The sequence below is a fragment of the Piliocolobus tephrosceles genome, chromosome 4 (genome assembly GCF_002776525.5).
Source record: "Piliocolobus tephrosceles isolate RC106 chromosome 4, ASM277652v3, whole genome shotgun sequence".
NCBI lineage: Eukaryota > Metazoa > Chordata > Mammalia > Primates > Cercopithecidae > Piliocolobus > Piliocolobus tephrosceles.
The window spans coordinates 13,426,451-13,449,411 of record NC_045437.1 but is presented as its reverse complement, the minus strand read 5'-3'; the positions used below and the strand labels follow the sequence as shown (position 1 = coordinate 13,449,411).

Here is a 22,961-nt window from a genome sequence, read left to right as displayed (position 1 = left end):
TTTTTTGTTCACGCAAATCTATTTTACAGACAAAAGGATTTAAAACCCTGAAGTCATCTTTTATTTTTTTAAAAAAAAACTCTTCTAATTCACATGGCCAGTAAGACTTGTTGACTTGTTAGTAATGTTTCCCAGTGTGTAAGGAATAGTTGTTGTTCAGTAAGTGCATTTTTCTATTCCTCAGTTTTGATACAATGAGTTACATTCATTTGAAAGCACTCTGAAAAGCTACCATTGCTGTAACAATGTGAGGAAATATTATTAAGTTTAGTTTTAATGTGTTCCCAAGGGAACTAGCAATCTTTTGCATTTATTCACTTTTACTTTTCCTTTCTTAATATATCGAAGGTCCTGTATTTAATTTTCCCCTAGGGACAGTATTCATATAACTCAATAAATATTTATCTAGTACTTAGATTATTAGGCTCTATACTGAATGATAAGCAAAGTATTCCATGATAACAATAAATATTCAGAAATATTTTCAAGTGTCTCAGTATTCCTAGAAAATGAAATAAACGAAATCAGCAATAAGATCCACTAGTTTCTCTAGTATGATCAACCGCTATTATGAAAATCTAAGAGTAAGAAATCATAGTTAAAATTAACACACAGTGCTGGCAACAAAATACTTATCTCTGTGTCTTTTTTTTGAGAAGAAGTTTCACTCTTGTTGCCTAGGCTGGAGTGCAATGGTACAGTCTTGGCTCACTGCAACCTCCACATCCCAGGTTCAAGCGATTCTCCTGCCTCAGCCTCCTGAGTAGCTGGGATTAGAGGCATGTACCACCACACTCTGCTAATTTTGTATTTTTAGTAGAGACGGGGTTTTGCCATGTTGGTCAAGCTGGTCTCTAACTCCTGACCTCAGGTGATCCGCTTGCCTTGGCCTCCCAAAGTACTGGGATTACAGGCATGAGCCACTGCGCCCGGCCTCTGTGTCACTTTTATTGCATTTGCTTTTACATTATATGAAGGAAATGCTCGGATACTAGTTTTCTTAAAATAGTAGAAAAGGTTGGCATTTATAACAACTTGAAGAACTTACTCCAGATTTATAGGATAGCCAAGTTGTTTCTGGGAGAATATATGTACTCTTAGTCATAGTATTAGATATAGCCAGCCCTTCACAGCCATAGACCTTTCTGAATGATTCTGCCTCAACCACAGAAAATCCTATGATCCCTGTCCCTTTCCTGTTGCTATAGCTGATTGGATTAGAATGTAAACCCAACCTGCCTTTAGCATGCCCATAGGTTGGTCATCAACTTATAACACAACCTGGCTTGAAAAGATGAGCTGAGGCTGGGTGTGGTGGCCCATGACTACAATCTCAGCACTTTGAGAGGCCAAGGTTGGGGATCACTTGAGGCCGGGAGTTTGAGACCAGCCTGGCCAACATGGCAAAACTCTGTCTCTACTAAAAACACAAAAATTAGCCAGGTCTTCATGGTGGATGTCTGTAATCCCAGCTACTCATGAGGCTGAGGCATAAGAATTGCTTGAACCCAGAAGGCAGAGGTTGCAGTGAGCTGAGATGGTGCCACTATACTCTAGCCTGGGTGACAGAGTGGGACTCCATCTCAAAACAAACAAACAAACAATGTTGAACTGGACCAAACAATCAAAATAACCTTGGTTACATAATCAGAACAACTCTACATGTGTAGTTCGTCTGATTTTCCTGTTGAGGTCATTTTCCTTTCGAGGTCTAGGTTACCTCCATGTGAAAAAGTTCCAATTTAATAAAGACAAACACTTTAATATAAAAGAATACCCTCCAACATATTTAGGTAGGGTATATTCTTACTATTATAAGCTTGGGTTTTGAGAGAGCTCCAGATTCTGGAACTTCTCCCCGTTTCTGGGACTCTTCAATAATCTGTAATTAGTTCTTCAAACCATCATACATATGTGATTATGTCTACATGCTGTTGCAATGCATTCTTGGTCTGCATGTCAACACTTCAGTTCATGCAAACGAATCATTTGTGTTTGGGACAGGCAGTGATAGGTTTAGCTTTCTGCATTTTAATGGATGGGAAGCATCAACATCCATTAAACCTGAGGCTCTGAGGGAGTTGGAGTGGAACTGCTTCTTGGTTTGGTGCAGATTGGTGCAATTTACTTAAAATAATCAGACCATTTGGAATCCTGTAATGCTCAATTATTTCAAATAATTGCATTTGTTATTCTTTATCAGTTAAATTTATTTTTCATGCAGATGTGACTCTGAAATTATAAGGCAGTGGAAAAACTTGATTCACAAAGGAATTAGAAACAAAGAGACAAATTTTTTGGCTAGGCGCAGTGGCTCATGTTTGTAATCTCAGCACTTTAGGAGGCCGAGATGAGAGGATCACTTGAAGCTGGGAGTTTGAGACCAGCTTGGGTGACACACTGAGATCTTGTCTCTACAAAAATAAACAACAACAAAAAAAATTAAATAAAAAAGAAAAGACAAAATTTTACTTATTTGTAGATGATGCAATTGTCTACCAAGTAAATCTAAGAGGCTAATCTGAAAAAGAAATTGTGGCCCAAAAAGAGTTAAGTTAGTCATCAATGGAAAGATAATTATATGATTTTTTCATAGAATACAATAAACATGTTCCTGAAAATCATCCTGTTTTGAGAAGTTGCATATTTAATATTAAATAATAGGGATTATGAGAAAAACAAGATTGAGGCAGACACAAAATCTATGCAATTTGTAACCAGAGTAGTAATAAAAACAGTAATAATCATAGTAAAATATTAGCAGTAACAATCATAGTAAAATATTCACACATTTAATAATGCTATAGTAATTACAGAACTTTACTATAAAAAATGAAAGAAGCTTGGTAGAAGTGGGAAAAGGAACAGTTGAGGTTGTGGAGTGTAGAAGCAAAGATAAACTCTACAAAAAACAGGCCAAACTCTGCATTCATTCATTCTTTCTTTCTTGTTCTTTCTGCTTTGATTGGTATTTATTTATCTGTTTTTATTTGTACACATTTATGGGATACATGTGCAATTGTGTTACATGCATAAATTGCATAGTGGCCAAGTCTGGGATTTTAGGGTATCCATCACCCAAATAATGTATATTGTATCTATTAGTGAATTTCTCATCACCCTTCCTTCTGAAGCTGATGAGAAATCTGGCTCTTCTGAGTCTCTATTATCTGTCATTCTGCTCTCTATGTCCATGAGAAAACACTTTTTAAGCACTAACTTACGAATGAAAACAGTATGCAAAGATATTCTGAAGACAAATGGTAGCAAAATCAGTCCAAAAGGAAGAAGTGATGGAGGGGCGTGGCACACAGGGCTGTACTCCTCTGTGGCTTGCTGCTTTAGCTAGTACAAAGCAGTAGCATTTGTTTTGCTGGGAAAAATAGCATTTGAAAACATGACCTCTGCATTATATCAACACTATCCCCTATTTACCAATTGCCAGAGAGTCATTTCATCTTTACACATGCATACTTGGTTAGCAAACTAGACTGTTCATTTACAAATACATTTTTAAAAATGTATATGCCATTCATAGCCAGTTATAATAATAGTGGAAAAGATCTTGTTTACAGTGACAACATTGTTGGAAAATACCTAGAAACATGTGTAATAAGTATCTGGGGTCTCTATGAAGATTACCCTAAAACTTAATAAGAAATTTTTGAAAAAGATGACAAGTTATGGAAACCTGCACTGTGTTCCTGGTTGGTAAGATGCAGTATTGTTCAGATGTCAATTCTTATTATATGAATTTATACATTTTATGTGATTCCAGGCAGTCTCTCATTGGAGTGATTTTGGCTATGTTCTGTTTGTCCTTCATGCCCCTAAGATCTAATCTCCACCCCCTCCACCTATCTGACCTTAGGCAACATGTCAGTAGATTCCCATTGAGGCTTCCAGTGGGTTCAGTCAATGAAGAAGCTTTGAGGCGATCTGAGGGGAGCGGGGACAGAGGAGAACGACCTCAGAGGATGTTTTCCACGGCACCCTCCCTGTAGTGGGACCTTGAGCTGTGGTTTTTGACCTAAGGCCCAGCTCCAAGCTAGAGGGCCCTGTCCACAGCATCTTCAAGGACTCTCTTCTAGTTTCTAGAAACTGCTCCTCTCCCGTTTGGCTAGGGATGATAACAGTGAAACTGTTACTAGCCCAGGGCCACTGTCCACACTGTTGTATATAGTCCCAGTTCAGTTCTTTGGCATTTCCAGATAATCACACAGTTCACTCAGCATTTTAATAAATCCATAGGAACCACCAGCAGTTGGCAAATATTCACTTATATCATCGTGCCGTTCCAGATTCTTCCTTCTTAACATAAATCTGTTGTTATTTGCATTCAGGAAGTTATTACATCCATGGATTGCTTCAGACGCTACAATCACATTTGGCAAAAGGGGAAAGAAGAAGCCATTAAGACATTTATTACACAGAGCCCCTTGCTCTCTGAATTTGAGTCCCAGATCCTCTATTTCCAAAACCTAGAGCAGGAAATTAATGCTGAGCCTGAATATATCTGTGTGGGTCCCATTGCTCTGTACACAGGTTGGTTCATTTTCTTTCATATAGTTATATCAATTAGCCAGCATTGTTCTGTCCCTTTACCTAGGTTAGTATTCCAGAGAGTTCCACCTGTCTTAAAGACTGACTTTATGGGCCTCAAACTTTAAGACCAATTTGTAGATTTTTTAAAAATTTCCTTCTGCATAATGATTGATTCTGGACTATTTTGAACACTTTGCTGCTAAACCTTGAAAAAAAAGGCTAAGTCAGAGAAAGATGTGTATTATGTTTTGAATTAGAATTTACCCTTTATTTAATAAGTAACAATAACAGAAATTTGAGGATTATCCCAGAGGGTCCTGATACGTGCTTTTAAAAGAAAAAGCATTTTGACATGTGTATTGAATTGTTGTAAAAACAGACTTTATAAAATGAATGAATATATAATGACTAGGAAAAATTATGACTTTTTTCTAGTTCAATTTTTTTTTATGGGCTAGAGGGCTATACGCTGTAATGTATTTACTACTGGAGAACGGCGACATTTTGACTTTTCGTACCGGTTCGGGTTTTTAAAACTGAACTGTAGACATTTGGGTTTTTACAGCTGACTTGAAGTTCGCCCTGACTGCTGAGACAAAGGCCTGGATGGTTGTCATTGGACGCCACTGTAACAAAAAATACCGGAGTGAGATGGAAAACATTTTTATGCTTATTGAAGAATTCAATAAGAAACTAAATCGTCCAATTAAGGACCTAGACGATATTCGGATTGCAATGGCAGCACTGAAAGAAATAAGGGAGCAGCAAATCTTCATTGACTTTCAAGTAGGACCTATTGAGGTAACTGATGATCATTTGTTCATTATGGAAATATTTCTACATGTTCGATGCTATTAGCTGAAATATTGACTGGGTCTGGAGTGAAGTTACTAAATGGTTGCTAAACTGAGACAATACTTTCAATATTGTTGATGATACCAAACCCCTATAGCATGCCTTCCATGGGCCAGTTCTCACCTTCACGTGTCGCCTAAGGTCCTTCAAAGCAGAGCCTGAGATAAAGATTTCTGTGTAAGTGATTTATTGATGAGTGTTCACTAAAGAAGGGGAGCGAGGGAATCAGGAAAGGAAGCCAATCAGCTATGGACTAACTTCAGAATGATCCCATGGGCGCTCTACAACATCTATTGAGTTGGGCCCTCCTTCATGCAAAGGAGACTACCCTTTCTACTCCTAAGTCAGTGGGAAATTGGCTATAACCTTCCCATGAGAAGGCTTACATTCAGCTGAGGAAAATCTTCCAGGGAAGCGGACAGCTGCAGTCCTGATAGCCAGCATTCTCAGTAGTCGGGGATGGCAATACCAGCTGGTAATCAGGACCTGGATAGGGCACTAACAATGTCCATGTATGCATTAACTCATTTCAGCCTTACTATTGATTGCTCCTACTGACATAAGGACACAGAGGGTCAAAGAAGTTACATAATTTGATCAGTGTTGCACATCACTTTTATTTGTATACCATATCATACTATCTTTTCCAGATGAAAATGTCTTCTTTTTGCAATGAAGTCTGCCTTTATTGACTTATTAATTATAATATTATCAACATACATAGTGTAATTTAAGCAGTGGCAAAAAAGACAGTTAATTGCTTTACAAGCAGACATCCTTAAATAGATTCACTTGAGTAAACATCATCTCTTTCTAAGGAGTCTCCTTAGAAATCTCATGTTAAGCCACCAGCAAAATCACTCTTAGCAACAGCCCTTTTTTTAAAAAAAAAAAAAACAAAACTATTTTTTCCCTAATTAAAAAATAGCATTGCAGAAAAATCAGAAAACACAAAAGTGTAAAATAAAATTTCAAAATTACCATAATCTTACCAATCAAGTACATACCAAGGTGGTGGTATATTTCTTTCCATTTTCTTTTCATGTCTGTGTATGTGTGTGCAATTTTGAAGTCCATTTTTTATCCATCTTGTAATACTTATATTATTAGAGATGACATGAGTGTGAATTATTAATATCATTAATAACTTTTCATAATCAGAATTGATGGTGCATGTTTTTAAATCGTATTTGCCACTTGTGATTGTTGGCAAAGACCCAAGAGTGGAGACATCAAGGAAAAGAACTTCTCAGCCATGGTGGCTCCTGTGGGGTCGGGGGGTGGCGTCGACCTCCAGATGAAAATGTCTTATCAGAAATGAGTCACTATATTTGTTATTTTTAAATGAGACTAGTATAATTGTAGAATTAAAAAAACTCCAGTTGTAAGAGCATCATCTTTTCATCACACCATAATTGGAATGTCTGTACTTATACTCTGAGGGTCCAGATCAGACTCTAGTCTCCCATTTTCTGCCTCCCTGTTTGAATTTTGAAAAATTTCACATTACCCTGAAAATTGTACACACTACTCCACGTTTTCACTTCTGCTGTGCTGGGCCAGGGGAATCACATGGTCCATCCTGCTCTCCTTGGATTGAAACATCAAGGCGTAGAGACCTTTCTTTGTGCAGGATCAGGCGAGACCCTTGAGTATGAAGAGGAGGTACAGTAACTGACAATCCTGTTTTCTACCACCTGGGAATTAAGGATAAAAGTACAATCAAGTAGACAAGATCAAAACATCACTTTATACCTGATGGAAGTTATTTGGAAGACATAATTTAGTGTATTACTCCAGTTATTCCCCTCCCTTCCATACCCCCAAACACACACACGTTATAAGATAGTGAATACTAAATTCCATGGTTATTATACATCCTCATCCATCAGAGACAGTGTTGGAAAGCTGTAGGTCTTTGTATTGCCCTGATCCAGTTTATGGAACTGAGGTGCAGACCACAGGCATGCCTCCATGGAGAGGAAGGGAAGAGAGAGAAAGGCACTGGGCTATGCTTGCTCAAATCAACAATTCTTTTTGCCTCAAATTGACAATCAGGCACTCCTTCCACCTCTATGGGGAGGAGTAATGGTGGGAGAAGAGACTAGGGATATTTAGAGAAAATTCTTTCTTCTGAAAACCAACCTTACCCTCATTTTAATCTTTTAGCGAAGAAAGCCGTCCAGGATTTTACATGCTGAAGGCTCTGATTCAAGAACCCTCCCTTGTGTCTTACTATTGGAACCTCTTATCAATCATGTGACATAAGACAGAGTTAAAACCCTGATTTATTTTGTTATTCCAACATTAGAAGTTAAGTTATTTTGTTTTTCATTTACTTGATATGATTTTGTAGTCATCCAATACAATTTGGGGACCTAAGTCAAAATATCTTTTATGTGTCTAATGGTTTATCGTTTTCAAAAAGCATTTAAAATGATATTTTTCAAGACTCTCAAAGATCCTCTGAAGCAGCCAGAAGATTTTCCCATTTTATAGATGAGGAAACTAAAGCTGAACGGCTCAGCTGCTCAGTTAACCTCTTGCAGTTTAAGGTAGAGTAACTAGAACTCTCAGGGTGGTTTTACTATTATTCTGGTATTTTCCATTCTTATCATTTAATAAATGACTGTATGTACATTTATGCATCTGACTGGCCAAAATTAAGTTTTTCTTCTTTTTTTTTTAAGGAATCTTATGCCCTGCTTAACAGATACAGACTTCTAATAGCGAGGGAAGAGATGGACAAAGTTGATACACTGCACTATGCTTGGGAGAAGCTGCTGACACGTGCTGGCGAAGTCCAGAATGAATTAGTGTCACTGCAGCCCAGTTTCAAGAAAGAGCTTATTAGTGCTGTGGAGATATTCCTTCAAGATTGTCACCAGTTTTATCTGGACTATGATTTGGTATGTCTCTGGCTTTCTCTGTGTGCATTTTTGGGGATGAGTGAATAGAGCATGCGAAATGTAGTTGTCTAAAAATTATGGGTAAAACTCTGTGAAACTTCCTAGGAATTCCAAGGGAATGGGAATTTTATTTGCATGAGAGAAAAACATTTTCTTTTCACAATCCTTTCCCCTTAGAATTTGTATTACTCTGTTTTCACACTGCTGTAAAGAACTGCTTGAGACTGGGTAATTTATAAAGGAGAGGTTTAGTTGACTCACAGTTTTGCATGGCTGAGGACACTTCAGGAAACTTACAATCATGGCAGAAGGTGAAGGGGAAGCAAGGCACATTCTTCACAAGACAACAGGAAGGAGAATATCGAGTGAAGGGGGAAGAGCCCGTTATAAAACCATCGGACCTCATGAGAACCCACTCACTATCAAGAGAACAGCATGGGAAAAACTGCTCCCATGATTCAGTTACCTCCACCTAGTCTCTCCCTTGAGATGTGGGGATTATGGAAATTATGGGGATTACAATTCAAGATGAGATTTGGGTGGGGACACAAAGCCTAACCAAATCAGAGTTCATACATAATAATTTCAACAGAAAATGATAAATTTAAAAGTGTGAACACTGTATAATTTGGTCTGTTACTGAAGTTGTTTGGTAGCATTCTAAATTTGTGTAGAAAAGTACTATTCAGATGTAGTTATAATTGTGCTCCTTTCCACAGTGTTTCTTGGTTCCACAAAGAATATAGAGCCCAGCAAGTGCTGGGCCCTGTCCTTGGTGCTGACTACACAGTAGTGGATAAGACTGATGGAGCCCCACCCCCATAGAGTCCTTTTTTTTTTTTTTTTTTTTTTTTGAGACGGAGTCTGGCTCTGTCGCCCAGGCTGGAGTGCAGTGGCCGGATCTCAGCTCACTGCAAGCTCTGCCTCCCGGGTTCCCGCCATTCTCCTGCCTCAGCCTCCCGAGTAGCTGGGACCACAGGCGCCCGCCACCTCGCCCGGCTAGTTTTTTGTATTTTTTAGTAGAGACGGGGTTTCACCACATTAGCCAGGATGGTCTCGATCTCCTAACCTCGTGATCCGCCCGCCTCGGCCTCCCAAAGTGCTGGGATTACAGGCTTGAGCCACCGCACCTGGCCCATATTTTCATTATCCATATGGGTTTAAGTACTGAATCTTCTAATGTAAATATGTTGTGTAATGAGACCCAATTATAATGTGCTACAGAAGGGAAATATATAGAGTTTAGGGTAAAATTTGTACCTATTAACTAGTAGCACAGTAAACCACAATATTAATAAAGTTAGAAGATTGGGCCCATGTACCAACTCCATGGATGAAGAAGCACAGAAATTCACATATTTAAGGTTTTCTAATGTAGGAAACTCTGATTGGAATGTTAAGATTATGGGCCACTTTACAAGTGTGTATTAGAATGATAAAAATCTATGAGTTATATGACAGCATTTAGCTCAAAAGCAGACTTTATATGTGCTTCTTTATAGAATAGGCATTGACTCCTGTTTGCCTATGTTACCTAAGAAATGAATAATACATATTTTTAATCTTAAAAGTTTCTTGACTAAGGTAAGTTCTGGCATTAATTTGCCTTTTTTAGACTGGAAAAATAGTTCCAAATGAATCACTTTCTAAGGCTCTTTTTTTCCCTCTAACAAATAAAAACTAAGTTTCCTATCATGGATGAAATCTACCTTTAATATTTAAATACTTCGAGTTCATGAAATTTATATGCGAACACTTCATTCTATTTTTTTTTAACTTTTTGTTCAGAATGGTCCAATGGCTAGTGGCTTGAAGCCCCAGGAAGCCAGTGACAGGCTTGTTATGTTTCAGGTAATCTTTTTAGTTTCTATGACTTTCTAAACAATGAAACCTTGTTGTATTTTAAACACACTTATATTTTCTTCTTTGTAAGATAGAGAGCGCTATTGTGGAATACGGTATGTACTTGCATTAAAAATATGATTTTATAGGTTTACAATTAGAAGTGGTTTCTATGAATTAATTATGCCAACTTAGTATTCCTATTTACATGTGCCCAGATATCATACATCTCTGGCTTGCTTGTTTGCCAGTCTTATATTTTCATTTGCATGTTTGTTCATGTATAAATCATTTTGATGAATTTTCACTTGTGTTTTTATTAGAACCAATTTGATAATATCTATCGGAAATACATCACATATACTGGAGGAGAGGCGCTTTTTGGCCTGCCAGTTACACAGTATCCTCAGCTTCTTGAAATAAAGAAGCAACTAAATCTTCTACAGAAAATATACACTCTGTACAACAGTGTCATAGAAACTGTAAATAGCTATTATGATATTCTTTGGTCAGAGGTGAATATTGAAAAAATCAACAATGAACTATTGGAATTCCAGAACAGGTAAGAAATTAAATGTGTAGCATGCCCAGCAGTTGAACTTCAAATGCTTTCTTCTTTGATAGGTAGCCAAGTTCTCTTTTCACCCCAGCTATTTCAAAAGCACATCTTGCTGCATTGTTGTTGTCCATTGACATCACTCTTGTCAAATGTTATTTATTAATTACTCCTGTGCATAGACAATGAGATAAGCACATTCTATCTATCAGGATGAATTATGTTAGGGGCTTTTCTGAAGCTTGGTGGGAGCTGATTTTTATTTATATTGCACTTAGGAAACATTTGAAGTTAATGTTAGATTATCATCTGGAACAAAAGCAGAGGCCCATGATTTTTCTGTATTGTTGTAGCTGTTGAAGCCAAAGAAAATGGAGACCTGGCTGGGTGTGGTGGCTCATGCCTGTAATCCCAGCACTTTTGGAGGCCAAGATGGGCAGATCATGAGGTCAGGAGATTGAGACCATCCTGGCCAATGTGGTGAAACCCCATCTCTATTAAAAATACAAAAATTAGCTGGGCATGGTGGCATGTACCTGTAATCCCAGCTACTTGGGAGTCTGAGGCAGGAGAATCACTTGAACCTGGGAGGTGGAGGTTGCAGTGAGCCAGGATCGCACCACTGCACTCCACCCTGGAGATAGCGCTAGACTCCGTCTCAGAAAAAAAAAAAGAAAAAAAAAAGGACAGCTATTTGTTGTATATTTCACTTGACAGCCTGATACACTATGCTATGCTTTGTGCTTAGTAAGTTCTCAGTATATGTTTGTAGAATTGAATTAGCTTGAACAGCACCTCTACCCTCTAAAATAATGCCTCTCGCTAGGTAATAGTTGTGAAGGATTGGAAAAAATCTTTTCTAACGGGGAGGACAATTTTCTGTAATGTAAAAGTCATCTTTATATTATATTAGCAGATAGCCTGCAAGTCATGGGTTTTAAAAATAGGATAGGTATTCAAAGAGACTGTTTTTGATAGAAATGCTAGCAGACCGTCTTGGTCCAGTGCTGTCTACGATCATATTTCAATGGCCTTTCATGTTGGTTTCCCGTCACAGGTGTCGGAAGCTGCCGCGGGCCTTGAAAGACTGGCAGGCTTTTTTGGACCTGAAGAAGATCATTGATGATTTCAGCGAGTGTTGCCCGCTGCTGGAATACATGGCCAGTAAAGCCATGATGGAGCGGCACTGGGAAAGGATAACCACCCTCACCGGCCACAGTCTGGATGTGAGGAATGAAAGTTTTAAGTTAAGAAATATCATGGAGGCACCTCTTCTGAAATACAAAGAGGAAATAGAGGTACAGTTGACAGAGAGCATGATGTGGTGGAAGATTGCAAGGTCTCATGGGATTGATGTGATAACATTTCTATGTTATGGAATATTGGATCAGTAAAGTACACTCAGACAATTGAAACTCTTCTCCTGGCATTCAGCCACTAGTTCCTTCAACAAATGTTTATTGTGCCTAAGATGGGACAGGTTTGGTATCAGGATATAACAATGCAGTCCTGCATTTGCAGATTATTAAATAATTATACAAATAAAGGCATAGTTATAAGCTGTGGCAAATACCATTGAATAAAATGTATGCTGTTCTATGAAAGCCTATGATAGATGAGTTTGGCTCATCTAGAGGTGATAAAGCTAGGGAGGGCTGGGATGCATGCATAGGACTGGCTGGGTGAAGGGAGTATGGTTGTGTGATTGGGATGAGGGGCTTGGAAAGTGCAAAGAAGGCCGTTCCAGGCAGATCGTGCATTATGCATGGAGCATCTGAAGTGTGTTTGAGGAACCAGGAGAAGGCTCATGTGGCGGGGGTGCAGAGGCAGGGCAGAGAGGAGACAGCAGAGGCCAGGGAGGTGGAGTGGGCCTACCTGATGTTATCGAGCAATGGGCACCATCTGGGAGATGTGTTTTCAGCAGGGGCTGACATGATTAGGTTGGCCGTTTGTAAGGATCACTCTGGTAGTGATCTTTGGAGAAAGAATTGAAGGAGGACAAGGGAAGAATGATGGAAAAACCAACTGAGAGTTTCTAAGAGTAGCTCAGGCAAGACATAATGGCTGTTAGATGAGAGGGGAAGTAGTAAAGCTGGAAAGGAGAGAAAGGATCAACGGATATTTGAGGAGAATTTGGTGATGAAGGGAACATGGTAGGAGAAGGAAGGGGAGGGCTAAAGATGAACTCTAGATATTTTTGCTGAGAGAACTAAGTGGATGAAGGTGCTGACCATGGAGATGGGGAACATGGGAAGGGGGTCAGATTGGGTGACAAGGTGCAAAGATCATGGGCTTGATGAGGGACATGAGTCTGATATTTCACAGATTGTGTTTGGGGTTTCCTTGAAACATCTCAGCAGGGAAGTTCAGTAGGCAAATGGATGTGGGTCTTGCCTGGAGATATGAAAGTGATTGAATTCATAGGTGTAAATGAGCTCACACAGAGGGGAACATAGTGTGGGAAGAAATTAGAGTAAAGGAAGGGCTTGACTAATGGTCTAGGAGAAGGGTGAGGCTGCAGAGGAGACTGGGAAAGTGACCAGAGCCATGGGAGAAATCAGGTTTCTGCTACCTGTGTTCATTCACATGCTGCATTCATTTGACTTTAGAGGTAAATCAGAAATACATTGAATTTTGAGTCAGTGATTAAAGTTCCAAAATTTAAAAGTGATTTCCATATATTTTCTGTCATCTTTCTTCCTGGACAAGTTTGCTGGGAAATTTTATAAATTAAAGTTCCGTTTTTCAGTCATATCTTTATCTCCATCTCTCCTCATGCATCAGTATCTGCATATACACGTTCTGTTTATTATATTGCATTTTAGGTCTGGAAATACAAAAGTTTACAAATATATACATGAAACAAATAGTGAAGATAGGGTCTTTCACCTGGACTGTTAAGGAAGGACATGCGACTTTCATGCAATAACATGAGAGCTTGCCATTTTGATAGGACATCTGTATCAGTGCGGTGAAAGAGAGAGACATTGAGCAAAAGCTGAAGCAAGTGATTAATGAATGGGACAATAAAACGTTCACCTTCGGCAGCTTTAAAACCCGTGGAGAGCTCCTCTTGCGAGGAGACAGTACCTCGGAAATCATCGCCAACGTGGAGGACAGCTTGATGTTGCTGGGTTCCCTACTGAGCAACAGGTGGGAAAAACATCGATCTTTTCCCTTAGATTTGAGAGCCATGATAGCAAACATTTCAAATTAATGAAAAATCCATTACCATCATAGCCTTCATACAGTCTACTCAATGTTGAAAATACTTGTTTTAATTAAATCGATTAATTAATTAATTTTTATATCCAAAACATGTTTTTATTCAGGCACCCACTTATATATAAATAATCAAGAGATTATATTTCAATTATTCTTGGTTTCATTTTGGCCTCAGTCACTTGTTCCAGCATGTGTAACTCTGGTTTTATTTCATTATCCTCTATTTGCGAGATATGTCTGAGACCATCCACAGGACAAAATAATGCAACGTTTTCATTAGCCACTGGGATCTTGGGAACATTTCAGCTTTGCTACTGACAAGTCTGACTGCACAGCTCACAGCTCTACAGGCTGTAGAATCCAGAAGGAACATTATTTTGAATTCCAGAATAATCATTTTACTCGAAAAACCTTTTTTGCCAATATCTGTGGACTAGAAACTCTTAGTTGTTTACATACTTTATTTTTTATATTTGTACAAATTTATGGGGTACATGTGAATTTTTTTTTTTTTTTTTTTTGAGACGGAGTCTTGCTCTGTCACCCAGGCGAGAGTGCAATGCCACGATCTCAGCTTACTGCAACCTCAGCCTCCCGGGTTCAAGTGATTCTGCCTCAGCTTCTCGAGTACTGGGATTACAGGCAACAGCCACCATGCCTGGCTAATTTTTGCATTTTTAGTAGAGACAGGGTTTCACCATGTTGGCCAGGCTGGTCTCAAACTCCTGGTCTCAGGTGATCTGCCCGCCTTGGCCTCCCAAAGTGCTGGGGTTACAGGCGTGAGCCACCACATCCATCCACATGTGAACTTTTGTTACATGTGTATAATGAATGCGTAGTGGCCACCCCTCACATTTTGGACATACAAACCATACAGTCATGAATTTACATTTCCTTGTTTCATTGCTTCCATTTGCTCTTTCTGAAATAATGTTTTTGTTCCCCAGAATCTTCTCAAATATACGGTAATTGTGCAGAATGCGGATACCATTGAGATATGAATTTGTTGTTCTATTCTCGCTTTAAAATATCACCCAATTTTCTGTATATTTGTGTATCAATACTTTTAACGTTGGAAATACCATGTACTTCATGCTATTTCAAAAAATTTCTCTTATTTCTGTTTACTTATTACACTAAAGTAATATGGGGATATAAAGTTAGACCATTAGTCATCTTGAGTTTGGACTTCTCAGGATTTGGTGAGTTTTAATGAACTTGGTTACTATTCATACCAAACCAGAATAAAGGATAGATGGACAATAATATACCCTAGGGAGATAGAAAAGATACACATATAAATATAAATTAAGTAAAAATTATCTGATTGGGCTGGGGAAACCTTTCTTATCAATGGCATCTAATCTACAGATAGAGTTATTGGGAGGAATATTTTTTCAATATATATTTATTGAACCTTTACTATGTGAGTGATGTACTCTTCTAGGTGCTGTGGATAGAACAACAAATAAAGGAAAGATCTCTGTTTCTATGGACCTGTATTCTAGTGAAGAGCACACAAATATTCAGAAAGATGCGTGGAATATTAAAACAATTTGGTTAACAATTAAGAATATGGAAATTAAACTTTTATGCAATAATACTACTTCAAGTCCATATTATGTAGGGCTAGAGAGAGCCATGAAGGGATAAGAAAGAGAAGAAGAAACATAAAGATAGGCTGTACAATCATTTAGGATTAAGTTTGTCTGTAAATAACAGAAACACCACATACAAAATGGCTAACATAACACTGATGCTTATATTGCTCACGTGTAAAAGAATTCTTAACGTAGATGGTTCAGGTTGGAATGGGTACTTCACTACATCATCAGGGAGCCAAGTTTGGTCTGGCTCACTCATCTGTCTTTCCCAGGTGTGACCTTATTCCCCATGCTACCCATTACATCCAATGCCACTACTCAACATTTCATGTAGAAATGCAACACGCCAGATACACTGAAGGAACTTAAATAAAGAATCCCAATGCCAGGGCCACTTCCCAGACTCACTGAATCAGAGTCTCTGTAGGTAGGACCCAGGCAGGCATCAGTAATTTTTAATGCTGGTGAGATGATTCCAGTGTTCAGCTATGAGATCATTCCAGTGTTCAGCTAAATTAAGCACTGTTGATGTGGAACTTAGTCTTCCGACTGCACATTACTGCAAAGGGAAGCCGGGAAATTCAGTAATTTAGCTGGGTAGTTATGAGCCCACGTGGAAAAGCAGAAGGAGAAAAGGACATTGGGAGGCTATGCGCAGGCAGTCTGTCTTAAAGAGGAAAAGGGGAAGACAGATTAACTATGGAAGAGGCAGTAACCTTGCACACATGTATATCAAACATGAGTGGGTTGGACACAGGTACGTGGGAAGTTAGGAAGAGACTCAGAAAAGGTGAAGTTAATGAGAGAGTCCAGGTGTTATCATATTTGAAGATTGAATTAGTTGTCTGGTTCCCACTGATGATTCTATAAAGGCTCCATATTATATGAAAAACCAGAGACTCCATGAAATAGGCACAGAAGTTCAGTAGAGCAAATATGATTCTCATAGCCTTAGCAGCACTGAGGGTAATTTTATTACCCTGGAAGCTTGGTGGAATCAAGTCTAATGCCTGACCTACTCCTTAGATTATAAATCTCCCACCCTTCTCTACACTCTGGATCAAAAGGGAAAAAGCTAGACTAACAATGCACAATAAATGGGGATGAATTAATCACTTGGTTGCATCACTTTAAAAGCCAGCAACATAATTAAGGTTGTAAAGAAAGAGGTTAAAAATTAAGACTTTTAAAAACCTTTTTAGTTTGAAAACAACAGCACAACAAAAACCAAAACCAAATCCTAAACCTATTTCTTATTTTAGGTACAATATGCCATTCAAAGCCCAGATTCAAAAATGGGTGCAGTACCTTTCCAACTCAACAGACATCATCGAGAGCTGGATGACAGTGCAAAACCTGTGGATTTATTTAGAAGCCGTCTTTGTGGGAGGAGACATTGCCAAGCAGTTGCCCAAGGTTTCCTAATCTTCTTTATGATTTCATCATATTTTTTCAGAGAAAGATCTCAGAACGAATACCCCCTTAAATAATGCAATAATATTCCACTTCCATTGAACCCCTTCCTTCAATATTTTGTTGTCACCGTTAATACTGTTATTCTGCAACAGGAGTGAGGAATTGTGGAAAGGAAAGGGGTGACAATCAGAGTAAGAATGCTGCAAAACTGTGGAGGTTTGATAGATAAGAGACCGTTAAAAAACAAAGAATAAGTGGTTGCATAATTGATAATGCTTCTTTAGATAATTTCAAGGTAGCATTTGGAACTGTAGAATTGTGGTGCAGTTATCTTGACAATGGTAGGCTAATTTGTTCTTCTACTACTGACATTTTAAAGTAATCCATACTATACAGTGTACCCAGTTATATCTGTACAGTACATTTGAGGGGTGGAAATTTGCAGAAAAAATCCCCAAAACAAAAAGACCTTCTTTTTGATATGTCTAGTATATATTTATCATCAAATCATAACCTTCTTACTAGGTATATAGGTATATATGGAATATATTTTGAGATTTTTAAATGAACACTTTAACCAATTCTTAAGGATTCTTATTCAATTACCTTAAGCTGTATGCAAGATTATAACATTTTAACAGTATATTTGAGTTTTAGAAGCATGATTATATTAAATGTTTTCATGACATAGGTTTCCGAACTTCTTCTTTGGTTAGTTTTCAGTTTAATTACAGATGACAGATCAAATTAGACTGCAGACCATTTATTTTGGAGGCAGTAGTGAAATGTATTCACTCACTAAATTTTACTTTATTTTTGATTTGTATTTGTGCATGTTTTTTATCTTCTTTTTTTTTAAAGGTTTTAAGTAGGAGGTTTGGATTTTTTTTTTTTTTTTAATTATACTCTAAGTTCTGGGATACATGTGCAGAACGTGAAGGTTTGTTGCATAGGTATACATGTGCCATGGTGGTTTGCTGCACCCAGCAACCTGTCACCTACATTAGGTATTTCTCTTATTGCTATCCCTACCCTTTCCTCACATCCCCTGACAGGCCCCAGTGTGTGATGTTCCCCTCCCTGTGCCCATATGTTCTCATTGTTTAATTCCCACTTATCAGTGAGAACATGTGGCATTTGGTTTTCTGTTCCTGTGCTAGCTTGCTGAGAATGATGGTTTCCAGCTGCATCCATGTCACTGCAAAGGACATGGACTCCTTCTTTTTTATGGCTGCATAGTATTCCATGGTGTATATGTGCTGCATTTTCTTTATCCAGTATAACATTGGTGGGCATTTGGGTTGGTTCCAAGTCTTTCCTTTTGTGAACAGTACTGCAATAAACATATGTGTGCATGTGTCTTTATAGTAGATTGATTTATAATCCTTTGGGTATATACCCAGTAATGGGATTGCTGGGTCAAGTGGTATTTCTAGTTCTAGCTCCTTGAGGAATTGCCACACTGTTTTGGCTTTTGTTGCAAATGCTTTTGGTGTTTTAGTCATGAAGTCTTTGCCCATTCCTATGTCCTGAATATTGCCTAGGTTATCTTCTAGGGTTTTTAATGGTTTTAGGTCTTATGTTTAGATTTTTAATCCATTGTGAGTTAATTTTTGTATAAGGTGTAAGGAAGGAATCCAGTTTCAGTTTTCTGCATATGGCTAGCCAGTTTTCCCAACATCATTTAATAAATAGGGAATCCTTTCCCCATTGCTTATTTTGTTGGGTTTGTCAAAGATCAGATGGTTGTAGATGTGTGGTGTTATTTCTGAGGCTTCTGTTCTGTTCCCTTGGTCTATATGTCTGTTTTGGTACCAGTACCATGTTGTTTTGGTTACTGTAGCCTCGAAGTTTCGTTTGAAGTCAGGTAGCATGATGCCTCCAGCTTTGTTCTTTTTGCTTAGGATTGTCTTGGCTATATGGGTTCTTTTTTGGTTCCATATGAAATTTAAAGTAGTTTTTTTTCTAATTATTTAAAGGAAGTCAATGGTAGCTTGATGGGAATAGCGTTGAATCTATAAATTACTTTGGACAGTATAGCCATTTTTATGATATTGATTCTTCCTATCCATGAGCATGGAATGTTCTTCCATTTATTTGTGTCCTCTGTTAGTCCCTTGAGCAGTGGTTTGTAGTTCTCCTTGAAGAGGTCCTTCACATCCCTTGTAAGTTGTATTTCTAGGTATTTTATTCTCTTTGTAGCCATTGTGAATGGGAGTTCACTCATGATTTGGCTCTCTGTTTATCTGTTATTGGTGTATACGAATGCTTGTGATTTTTGCACATTGATTTTGTATCATGAGACTTTGCTGAAGTTGCTCATCAGCTTTAGGAGTTTTTAGGCTGAGACGATGGGGTTTTCTAAATATACAATCATGTCATCTGCAAAAAGAGATAATTTGACTTCCTTTTTTGCTAGTTGAATACGTTTATTTCTTTCTGTTGCCTGATTGCCCTGGCCAGAACTTCCAATACTATGTTGAATAGGAGTGGTGAGAGAGGGCATCCTTGTCTTGTGCCAGTTTTCAAAAGGAATGCTTCTGGCTGTTGCCTATTCAGTATGATATTGGCTGTGGATTTGTCATTAATAGCTCTTATTAATTTGAGATATGTTCCATCAATACCTAGTTTATTGAGAATTTTTAGCCTGAAGGGGTGTTCAATTTTATCGAAGGCCTTTTCTGCATCTATTGAGATAATCATGTGGTTTTTTCATTGGTTCTGTTTATGTGATGGATTATGTTTATTGATTTGCATATGTTGAACCAGCCTTGCCTCCCAGGGATGAAGTTGACTTCATCGTGGTGGATAAGCTTTTTAATGTGCTTTTTGATTCAGTTTGCCTGTATTCTATTGAGGACTTTTGCATTGATGTTCATCAGAGATATTGGCCTGAAATTTTCTTTTTTTATTGTGTCTCTGCCAGGTTTTGGTATCAGGATGATGCTGGCCTCATAAAATGAGTTAGGGAGGAGTCCCTCTTTTTCTACCGTTTGGAGTAGTTTTAAGAGGAATGGTACCAGCTGCTCTTTGAACCTCTGGTAGAATTTCTAGAAGAAACTTACCCATTTCTTCCAGATTTTTCTAGTTTATTTGCGTAGAGGTGTTTATAGTATTCTCTGATGGTAGTTTGTATTTCTGTGGAATCAGTGGTGATATTCCCTTTATCATTTTTTATTGTGGTCTATTTGATTCTTCTCCGTTTTCTTCTTTAGTAGTCTGGCTAGCAGTCTGTTTTGTTGATCTTTTCAAAAAACCGGTTCCTGAATTCATTGATTTTTTTGAAGGGTTTTTCATGTCTCTATCTCCTTCAGTTTTGCTCTGATGTTAGTTATTTCTTGTCTTCTGCTAGCTTTTGGATTTGTTTGCTCTTGATTCTCTAGTTCTTTTAATTGTGATGTTAATGTGTTGATTTTAAATCTTTCCCGCTTTCTCCTGTGGGCATTTAGTACTATAAATTTCCCTCTAAACAGGGCATTAGCTGTGTCCCAGAAATTCTCGTATGCTGTGTCTTTGTTCTCATTGGTTTCAAAGAATTTATTTATTTCTGCCTTAATTTCGTTATTTACCCAGTAGTCATTCAGGAGCAGGTTGTTCAGTTTCCGTGTAGTTGTGCGATTTTGAGTGAGTTTCTTAATCCTGAGTTCTAGCTTGATTGCACTGTGGTCTGAGACTGTTTTCTATGATTTCTGTTCTTTTGCATTTGCTGAGAAGTGTTTTACTTCCAATTATGTGGTCGATATAAGAATAAGTATGATGCAATGTTGAGAAGAGTATATATTCTGTTGATTTGGGGTGGAGAGTTCTGTAGATGTCTATTAGGTCCGCTTGGTCCAGAGCTGAGTTCAAGTCCTGAATATCCTTGTTAATTATCTCATTAATCTGTCTAATATTGAGAGTGTGGTGTTAAAGTCTCCCACTGTTGGAGAGTATGGGTATTAAAATGTAAGATTTATGATGAAAATCTAAGTGGAGTGGCTCTTGTTAGTTTACTTTTCATATTGAGTGATGCATGAGGTAGGCGTTCAGAGTAATATTCTGCATCATAGTGAAAGAGAAGCATTTTTAATTTTACTTAAAATTAAATTAAATGTAATTAAATTACTAGTGAATCATTTTACTAATTGTACTTTTATGCTATAAAATACAGTACATTTGAAAATTTTTAGATTATGTGTAAGCTTAATTTTGTGATTAAACATTTCTTTAACATGTTAAAAAAAAGGCTCCTACTATTATTGTGTGAGATTCTAAGTCTCTTTGTAGATCTCTAAGAACTTGCTTTATGAACCTGGGTGCTCCTGTATCAGGTGCATATATATTTAGGATAGTTAGCTCTTCTCATTGCATTGATCCCTTTACCATTATGTAATGCCCTTCTTTGTCTTTTTTGATCTTTGTTGGTTTAAAGTCTGTTATATCAGAGAGTAGGATTCCAACCCCTGCTTTTTTTTTGCTTTCCATTTGCTTGGTAAATATTCTTCCATCCCTTTACTCTGAGCTTATGTGTGTCTTTGCATGTGAGATGGGTCTTCTCAATATAGCACACTGATGAATCTTGACTCTATTAAATTTGCCAGTCTGTGTTTTTTAATTGGGGCATTTAGCCCATTTACATTTAAGGTTAATATTGTTATGTATGAATTTGATCCTGTCATTATGATGCTAGCTAGTTATTTTGTCCATTAGTTGATGCAGTTTCTTCATAATATCAATGTTACATTTTGGTTTGTTTTTGCAGTGGCTGGTACTGGTTTTTCCTTTCCAGATTTAGTGCTTCCTTCAGGAGCTCTTGTAGGGCAGGCCTATTGGTGACAAAATCCCTCATCGCTTGCTTGTCTGTAAAGGATTTTATTTCTCCTTTGCTTATGAAGCTTAATTTGGTTGGATATGAAATTCTGGGTTGAAAATTCTTTAAAGAATGTTGAATATTGGTCCCCACTCTCTTATGGCTTGTAGGGTTTTTGCAGAGAGATCTGCTGTTAATCTGATGGGCTTCCCTTTGTGGGTAACCTGACCTTTCTTTCTGGCTGCCTTTAACATTTTTTCCTTCATTTCAACCTTGGTGAATCTGACAATTATGTGTTTTGGGGTGGCTCTTCTTGAGGAGAATCTTCATGGTGTTCTCTGTATTTCCTGAATTTGAATGTTGGCCTGTCTTGCTAGGTTGGGGATGTTCTCCTGGATAATATCCTGAAGAGTGTTTTTTAACGTGGATCCATTCTCCCCGTCACTTTTAGGTATACCAATCAAACGTAGGTTTGGTCTTTTCACATAGTCTCATATTTCTTGGAGGCTTTGTTCATTCCTTTTCATTATTTTTTCTCTAATCTTGTCTTCACGCTTTATTTCATTATGTTCATCTTCAGTCTCTGATATCCTTTCTTCTGCTTGATTGATTTGGGTATTGATACTTGTGTATGCTTCACAAAGTTCTTGTGCTGTGTTTTTCAGCTCCGTCAGGTCATTTATATTCTTCTCTAAATTGGTTATTCTAGTTAGCAATTTCTCTAAGTTTTATAAAGGTTCTTAGCTTCCTTATGTTGGGTTAGAACATGCTCTTTTAGCTTGGAGGAGTTTGTTATCATCCACCTTCTGAAGCCTACTTCTGTCAATTCGTCAAACTCATTCTCTGTCCAGTTTTGTTCCCTTGCTGGTGAGAAGTTGTTTTCCTTTGGAGGAGAAGAGGCATTTTGGTTTTGGAATTTTCAGCCTTTTTGTGCTGGTTTTTCCTCATTTTTGTGGGTTTATCTACCATTGGTTTTTGCTGTTGGTGACCTTCAGATGGAGTGTTTGTTTGGTTGTCCTTTTTGTTGATGTTGATGTTATTGCTTCCTGTTTGTTAGTTTTCCGTCTAACAGACAGGCCCCTCTTCTCCAGGTCTTCTGGAGTTTGCTGGGGGTCCAATCCAGATCCTGTTTGCCTGGGCATCACCAGCAGAGGCTGCAGAACAGCAAAGATTGCTGCCTGCTCCTTCCTCTGGAAGCTTTGTCTGAGAGGGACACCTGC

General features: G+C 38.0%; 1 protein-coding gene across 2 annotated transcripts in view; it reads left to right on the top strand.

The window, feature by feature from the left end:
• DNAH5 (dynein axonemal heavy chain 5) overlaps positions 1-22,961 on the top strand; it is a 319,082-nt gene that overhangs the window by 134,810 nt on the left and 161,311 nt on the right. For both annotated transcript variants that reach the window (XM_026455693.1, XM_026455694.1), the window contains exons 23-30: positions 4,344-4,545; positions 5,111-5,346; positions 8,091-8,309; positions 10,098-10,160; positions 10,475-10,713; positions 11,765-12,005; positions 13,661-13,860; positions 16,799-16,952. In XM_026455693.1, coding sequence (XP_026311478.1) covers positions 4,344-4,545; positions 5,111-5,346; positions 8,091-8,309; positions 10,098-10,160; positions 10,475-10,713; positions 11,765-12,005; positions 13,661-13,860; positions 16,799-16,952 — 1,554 coding nt within the window. The remainder of the gene's footprint in view (positions 1-4,343; positions 4,546-5,110; positions 5,347-8,090; positions 8,310-10,097; positions 10,161-10,474; positions 10,714-11,764; positions 12,006-13,660; positions 13,861-16,798; positions 16,953-22,961) is intronic.